The following is an 8,131-nucleotide window of genomic DNA, read 5'->3' as shown; positions in this document are numbered from 1 at the left end:
GCGGGGTCACCGCGGGGGTCACCGCGGGGTCACCCGGGGGGGGGGGGTCACCGGGGGTCACGGCCCCGCCGCCACCGCCCCGCGCCCCGCCCGCCCGTGCGCCCCGCCGACCGCCGCCATCTTGGCCCCCCTCTCACGGCCAATCCACCGCGCATGCGTCATCCCCGCGGGGAGGGGCGGGGCGAGGCTGCTGATTGGGAGAGAGGGGAAGGGGCGGGGCCACGGCGGCGCCGGTGCGCGGGACCCCCGCGGTGCGCGGGGAGCCGCTCCGTGAGCGCGGGGGGGGGGGGGGGGATGTGAGCGAGGGCCGCGGCAGGGGGGGGCGGGGCGGGCGCGTGCACGGACCCGCTTGTGCGGGTGCCCCCCCCCCCCCTCCGTTACACACGGCCCCCACCCGCTGGGAGAGCACGCACCGGGTCCCTGGGCAGTGGTGACCCCGTCCCGTTGGGTGCCGGGGCACGCGTGGGAGGCTGGGTCTCACGCACCCCACTGGTGGGGGGGGATGCTGTGGGGTTTGGGGGCTCCAGGAGGAAACGGTGTCGATCCCACATAGATCGCTTGCAGTGTGATCGCCCCATCCCATCCCTGTCCCCATCCCCATCACATCCCATCCCCATCCCATCCTCATCCCTATCCCCATCCCCATCCCATCCTCATCCCTATCCCCATCCCAATCCCATCCTCATCCCCATCCCCATCCCAATCCCATCACTATTCCCATCTCCAACCCTATCACCATCCCCTCACCATCCCATCCTTATCCCATCCTCATCCCTATCCCCATCCCAATCCCATCCTCAATCCCATCCTCATCCCCAGCCCAATCCCATCACTATTCCCATCTCCAACCCTATCCCCATCCCCTCACCATCCCATCCCTATCACATCCTCATCCCTATTCCCATTCCAATCCCATCCCTATCCCCATCTCCTCACCATCCCTTTCTGCCTTGCCCCACCTCATCCAGCACCACACACCAGAGCACCACGGTCCATGGCCTGCCCATGCTTGGTCCTGGTGAAGGCCCGGCACCCTTCTGCACCCATTCCATGTTGGCTCAGCCAGAGCAGGGAATGATTCATGGCAGGAACTCCTCATTCACACTCCCACAAGGGACTGGGACATGGGCGGGGTGTGGAGGAGGGAGCACCTCAAGTCACCAGACACGGCCCCTGACGTGTAAACCAGGATCTACACTGGTTCATGGTGGGGGCTCCAATAGGCCCCCCTTGCCTGTTTCCCAGTGTCACCAGTTCATGGCTGTGGCTGCAGTGGGGACACTGGTCCCACAGTGCTGGGGCAGCGGGTGGCCAGCGTCATCATGTCCCCCAATCCCATGTGCCAGTGCTGTGTACTTGTGTCCATGTATCCCTGCTCCCCTGTGTCCCTCTATCCCCGCATCCCTGCATTCCTGAGTCTTTGCATCCCTGTTTCCCTGAATCCCTGTGTCCCTTCTTCCCTGCATCCCTGGGGCTCCAGGTCCATCCTTGACAATGGGGACCCTGGGGATACTGGGGACCGTGAGGACACTGCAGATGCTGGGGACACTGGGCATACTGGAGATGCTGGGGATGCTGGGAATACTGGAGACACTGGGAATGCTGCAGACTTTGGGGACACTGGGGACCGTGTGGATGCTGAGAACACTGGGAAGCCTGAGGACACTGGGGATGCTGGAAACTGGGGGATTTCTGGGGACCCTGAGGACACTGTGCCCCTCTCCTCCCCCTGTGCTTGCAGGGCCGGAGGGCACGTCCCTCCTCTCTCCCAGCCGTTCCCTGCTGTTTGCCGTGCCCATGGCACGGTGCCGAGCGTACCCCAACGGCTCCACCACCGTGTTCCTGTGGATGGACACGGATCCAGCACCCGCAGACGTGCATGAGCCGCGTGTCCTGGGGCGTCCCCGGTCACCTGGCACCGTCCCCTCGGCTGGGTCTGAGCCCTTGGGCAGAGCCGCTGCATGCGCTGGGAGCTGATGTTCCCAAGTGTCCCCATTGGTGCCACAGAGGGCAGGAGAGCTCTGGGAGTGCTGCAGGGACACAGCGATGGGCACAGGGATGGACACCCTGGGGGGTGAAGGCACATACACCTGGGTTGGAGCAATCCCAGGCACAGCTACAGGTTGGGCAGAGAAGAGATTCAGAGCAGCCCAAGGAGAAGGACTTGGGGGTGTTGGTCGATGAGAAAATGAACATGAGCCGGCTTCAGTGTGCACTCACAGCCCAGAAAGCAACCGTATCCTGGGCTGCATCAAGAGGAGCGTGACCAGCAGGTCCAAGGAGGTGATCCTGCCCCTCTGCTCTGCTCTTGTGAGACCTCACCTGGAGCATTGTGTGCAGTTCTGGTGTCCTCAACATAAAAAGGACATGGAACTGTTGGAACAAGTCCAGAGGAGGCCACGAGGATGATCAGGGACTGGAGCACCTCCTGTATGAAGACAGGCTGAGAAAGTTGGGGCTGTTCAGCCTGGAGAAGAGAAGGCTGCGTGGAGACCTCATAGCAGCCTTCCAGTATCTGAAGGGGGCCTATAGGGATGCTGGGGAGGCACCCTTCACTGGGGACTGTAGTGATAGGACAAGGGGGAACGGGTTAAAACTTAAACAGGGGAAGTTCAGGTTAGATATAAGGAAGAAGTTCTTTCCTGTGAGGGTGGTGAGGCACTGGAATGGGTTGCCCATGGAAGCTGTGAATGCTCCATCCCTGGTGGTGTTCCAGGCCAGGTTGGATAGAGCCTTGGGTGCCATGGTTTAGTGTGAGGTGTCCCTGCCCATGGCAGGGGGTTGGAACTAGATGATCTTAAGGTCCTTTCCAACCCTAACTATTCTATGATTCTATGGCAGCTCCCAGTGCTCCTGCTCCTCTTCCTGCTCCTGCAACCATTCCTGCTCCTGCTCCTGTTCTTGCTCCTGTTCCTGCTCAGCCCGTTGGGTTTGTGCCGGTTTCTCTCTCTCGTTGGGAATAATCCAGCAACAACCAAACGGAAGGACCGGGAATGCCGCAGAAATTCCCTCTGGGAAGGGGTCGGAAGAGCCAGAACCCGCGTCCCACATAGGGGGATCTGTGCCCCCCCCTCCCCACCCCATCAGGGGCTGCCCCAAACCCCGGCCCGCGCCCGGAGCTTTTGTGTCGGGATCAAGCGGAAGATCCCGGCGATTCCGAGAGCGCGGAGCCCGGAGGGGGCGGGCCCCGGCTCGGGCACCCTGCGGTGCTGCGGGGGCCTCGTCCCGTCCTTGCAGCGCGGGCATCACCCGGATGGGTCCCTCCTCCCATCTCTGCTCCATCCCAGCTCTCCCAGGACATGGCCCGGCCTCATCCCAACCCATTTCCCCTCCCCGACCACTCCCCAGCCCTATCCCATCCCATCTCCCCCCCCATTTAAGCCCCCGGACATGCTCCAGCCCTTTCCAGTCCTCCCCAGGACGTGTCCCAAACACATCCCAGCTCCCCCAGGACATGTCCCTGTCCTGTTCAATACCGCCCCAGACCCCCAGGACTGCTCTCCTATCCCATTCCAGTTCCATCCTATTCAACCTCCCAGTCCGATCCCATCCCATTTCCCCCTCCCAGAACAGCTCCTCCAGTCCCATCCCATTCCCCTTTCCCAGGATATGTCCTGACCATATCCCATCTTTCCCCGGACATGTCCCGGCCCCGTCCCATCCCCATCCCCTTCGTCCCTCCCAGGACATCTCCCCCAGTCCCGTCCCATCCCAGCGGCCGAGGACATGGCCCGGTCCCTTTCCATCCTATCCCAGCCCCATCCCATCCCGTTCCCCCCCCACGTCCCGTCCCGTCCCACTCCTGCCGGGCCGGTGCCGGTGCCTGGTTCCGGTGCGGGTCGCTGGGGCTGCCCCCGCCCGTGGCTCCTCCCGCGCCGGCGGCTCCTCCTCGCCCGTGGCCGCGCCGAGCCCGGCGATATTTAACCTGGGCCGGGGAGCGGCGGCCCCAGCGACGGCCCCGGACACCGGCACCCGGGAGCCCCCGGACCCACCCGAGCCCCCTCGGAACCCCCAGAGCCCCCGGTCCCCAGCCCCGGCACCCGCACAGGTACCGACGGGACCCCCCCCCCGGGACCCCTCCGGGACTCCGCATCGCCCCACGGGCTACGGGACATCACGGGGCGGGACGGGACGGGACGGGACGGGACGGGACGGGCGGCGCCGACGGCAACAGGGAGGCGACCGGAGGGCACCGGGAGGCAACGGGCGGGGGGTACCGGGAAACATCGGGAAGCACCAGCGAGACAGCAGGAGGCACCGGGGAGCAACCGGCGGCAGCAGGGGCCAGCGGGAGGCGCCGGGTGGCACCGGGGGGGGTACGGGGGCTGCCGGAGCCGGGCCCAGCCGCTTACCGCTCTCCCCTTTCTGCAGCCCCGGAGCCACCGCCGGCCCGGCCCCGCCATGAGAGCCCCGGTGCCGGTGGCGCTGGGTTGCATCAGCTTAGTGCTGTGTGTGCTGGAGCTGCCCGCCGGCCTGCCCCGGCCCCACGGCCGAGCGCACAGGCGCAGGTGAGACCGGACCCCTCCACCCGCAACCCCTCATCCCGCACCCCCCCTCCCAAACCCCCCTGCCCGCACCCTCCATCCCGCTCCTCCCCTGCCCGCACTCCCCTGTGTGCGGTGTCTCTGTGCCCCCCACCCGCACAGGTGTAGCAAGGAGCCCTCTCCATGCAGTGGCTCTGTGCCCCCTGCCCATCCCCTGTATGGGGCAGCTCTGTGACCCCCCTGCCTGTCCCCCATACACAGGTATGAGCGTGGGGCAGCTCTGAGCCCCCCCCTGCCTGCCCACCCCAGGTAGGTGTAGCAAGGAGCCCCCTGTGTGGAGCATCTCTTTAGCCCCTGTCCACCCCCCTCCCACCTGGGGTGTCTCTGTGTCCCCCCTGCCCACCCTCCTGCCCGCCCCCTGTATGGGGCATCTCTGTAACCCCCTGCTCACCCTCCCTGCCCTCCCCCTAATGCAGGTACGGGCAGGGGCCCTTTGCATGGGGCAAATCTGTGCCCCCCCTGTCTGGGACCCCTGTCTGGGGTGCTCCTGTGCCCCCCTATCTATCCCCAAGAGCCCAGCTCCTGCCCCAGCCCATGTCCGCCTGTCCTGCCAGCCACAGGGCTGGGGCAGGGCCCAGTCTGCCCATTGTGTGCGTGTCCCGTGCCTGTGTTCCGCTGCCCATCACCCCCAGAGAGGTGGGCACTGAGGGGTCCCAGAACCCAAACCTGCCGTCACCGCCTGCCCCATGCCTGTCCCTATGGGGACACGGGGGTGACAGGCGTGGGGGGGGGGGGCATGTGCCACGGAGGTCCCTGAGACTGTGTGCGCACAGGGCACGCAGGGCACACGCGTGTGCGGGGTGATGAGGACCGTGTGTGTGTGTGTATGTGTGTGTGTGCCAGGCGTGTGCCAGGCGAGGGGCTGGGCTCCAGCCGCAGGAGGAACATGCGTGTACACGCGTGTGCCGGGGCTGCGTGCGTGTGTGCGTGCACGGCCGCGCGGGTGCGTGTTGCTGCTTGAGGAGCGGGCTGGGATTGGGATGTGCCTGCTCCATGCCCAGATCCGCAGGGATCGGCCCGACCAATGCGGTGGGGGGGGGGAGCGTGGGTTGAGGGGGACCCATTCCAGTGCTGCAGCACCTTGGGGGGGACATGGGACACCCATCCCACAGTGGGAATGGATGGGGGGAACACAGGCACCCCAAATCCTGGGCATGGACTGGGAGATCAGGATGGTGTGGCCACAGCTCCGTGTGCTGGGGATGGGGGTCCCCAAGACAAGGGGTACCTGAGACATTGGGGTCCTGAGGACATGGGGACCCTGTTGTGGGGACCCCAGCAGCAGGTACCAGCAGTGGGGACCGTGAGTCCAGCTCTGTGCTGGTGCCAAGTCCATGGGAATGCTGCGAGCAGCAGTGGGAAGGGGGCAGGAGGCACATGTGGGAGCTGTGGGGTCCCGGGGTTGGGGGGTGCCCCACGGTGCGCCCGGTAACACCCATAAAGCGCTGGGATGTGGCCCAGGAATGGGAGCAGAAGCAATCCCATGTGCCAGGGCAGATCCCATGTGCTGGGGCAGGAGGGGAACCCCACAGCCAGCGGCGATCCCATGGGATGCTGGCACTGATCCCATGGGATGCTGGCACTGGAGCTTGGCTCCAAGACACAGGGAGGCTGCTGGAGCTTCCAGAATGGGAACAGGACGCGAATAGAACGGGAATGGGCAGCAGGAGCTGGGAATGGCCTCGGGAGCTTCCTGAGCCGCAGCGCCAAAGGAATGTGGCCTCTGGCCCCATGGAACGCGGCGTCCGGCCCTGACACGCATGTGCTGCGTGTGTGCAGGGGTCATGGGATGTGCATGTGTGCAGGGACCATGTGTGCCTGCATGTGTACAGGGGTCATGCAGTGTGTGTGTGCTTGGCCATGTGTGTGCGGGTGTGTGGAGGGAGGAGCAGCTCGTGCCAAGTTGCTGTGGCACCGGAGCATGGACACGTGTGTTGGTGCTTGGGGCAGCTCCTCTGCCCCGGTGCTGCTCCTCATCCTCTCGTCCTGCTCCTGGCCCAGGGCAAGGAAGAGGTCTGGGCCCATAGAACCATCGATCATGGCATCAGCCGGGTGGGAAAAGCCCTTTAAGCTCACCCAGTCCAACCTTACCCCAGCACTGCCAAGGCCACCACTGCCCCATGGCACTGAGGCCTCGTCTCCACGCTGTGTGAACCCTTGCAGGGCCGGTGACTGCAGCCCTGCCCTGGGCAGCCTGTTCCAATGCCTGAGCACCCTCTGGGGCAGGAATTGTTCCTCAGCTCCATCTAAACCTGCCCTGGTGCAGCTTGAGGCCGTTTCCTCTTGTCCCATCCCTTGTTCCTTGGGAGCAGAGCCCAGCCCCTCCTGGCTCCATCCTCCTCTCAGGCACTTGTAGGGAGCCATCAGGTCCCCCCTGAGCCTTCTCTTCTCCACACTGAACCCCCCAGGTGCCTCAGCCCTTCCCCATCACACTTGTGCTCCAGGCCCTGCACCAGCTCCAGTGCCCTGCTCTGGCCCCGCTCCAGCACCTCAATGTCTCTCTTGCAGTGAGGGGCCCAGAGCTGAACACAGGATTCGAGGTGCGGCCTCACCAGTGCCCAACACAGGGGCACAATCCCTGCCCTGGCCCTGCTGCCGCACTGGTGCTGATCCAGGCCAGGACGCTGGGGGCTTCCTGGCTGCCTGGGCACAAGCTGCCCATCTCCAGCCATTGACCAGCCCTGTCCTCAGGTCCCTTTCCCTGAGCAGCTTCCCACCACACATCACCCCGTCCCACCGCACTGACGCTGTCTCTCTCTTGCAGGGAGCCCCCGGACCGGATCCCGTCCCTGCTGTCCCCCTTTGTGGACCCTGCTGTGCCGCATGCTTCCGGCACTGCCCGGCACCGGCTGCCCGCGCCGTGGCCCCCCCCGGCACACGCGTCGCGGCACAGGCAGCGGCACACGCGTGGCCGGCGGCACACGCAGCTGCTGCGCGTGGGCTGCGTGCTGGGCACGTGCCAGGTGCAGAACCTGAGCCACCGGCTCTGGCAGCTGCGGGGACAGTTGGGGCGCCAGGACTTGTCCCCCATGAACCCCCACAGCCCCCACAGCTACGGGTGATGGGGACCCCCGGCCCTCGCCCGCTGCCCCCCCCCGCATCTCCACTAAAGCACTTCCAGAGTCACGCGTGGCTGAGCTGCCTCTGCACACCTGTGGGGGCCAAGGAGCATCCCCATGGGGAGCTCCCATCCCATCGCCAACAGCAACCCCATGGAGCGGAGAGGACATGAAGCTGGTGGCCCATGGTGACAGCAGCGGCCCGTGGTGGCAGCAGTGGCCCATGATAGCCCATAGTGGTAGCAGTGGCCCGTGGTGGCCCATCCAGGGCTGGTGACATCGGGTCCAAGGGGCACCAAGGATCCTGCTGACCACAGCAGCCTTGTGCAAGAGCAGCAGCTGCTGACTCAGCACCTCAGCACCCTGCCATGGTGGGGGGGGAGGGAGGGGGGGAGCCTGCTGCAGCACCCCATGGCACTCCTATGGCACCCTTATGGCACCCCATGACGTCCCTATGGCACTCCACAGCACCCCGTGGCACCCCCTTCATCCTCAGCGAGCCCCACGTACAGCACACGGGTCCTGCAC

The 8,131-nt window shown here is 65.6% G+C and overlaps 1 protein-coding gene across 1 annotated transcript; it reads left to right on the top strand.

Moving 5' to 3' along the window:
- Positions 1 to 3,856: 3,856 nt before the first annotated feature.
- ADM2 (adrenomedullin 2) lies at positions 3,857 to 7,670 on the top strand. The gene is made up of 3 exons (XM_062641633.1): positions 3,857 to 4,048; positions 4,372 to 4,508; positions 7,309 to 7,670. The coding sequence occupies exons 2-3, from the start codon at positions 4,402 to 4,404 to the stop codon at positions 7,604 to 7,606; spliced, it is 405 nt and encodes a 134-aa protein (XP_062497617.1). The 5' UTR covers positions 3,857 to 4,048; positions 4,372 to 4,401; the 3' UTR covers positions 7,607 to 7,670.
- The last annotated feature ends 461 nt before the right edge of the window (positions 7,671 to 8,131 follow it).

This window comes from Pezoporus occidentalis, unplaced genomic scaffold (genome assembly GCF_034315485.1).
Source record: "Pezoporus occidentalis ecotype Australia unplaced genomic scaffold, CSIRO_AGI_Poc_V1 ctg695, whole genome shotgun sequence".
NCBI lineage: Eukaryota > Metazoa > Chordata > Aves > Psittaciformes > Psittacidae > Pezoporus > Pezoporus occidentalis.
The sequence above is the reverse complement of the archived record's forward strand: the minus strand, read 5'-3'. Positions and strand labels throughout refer to the sequence as shown.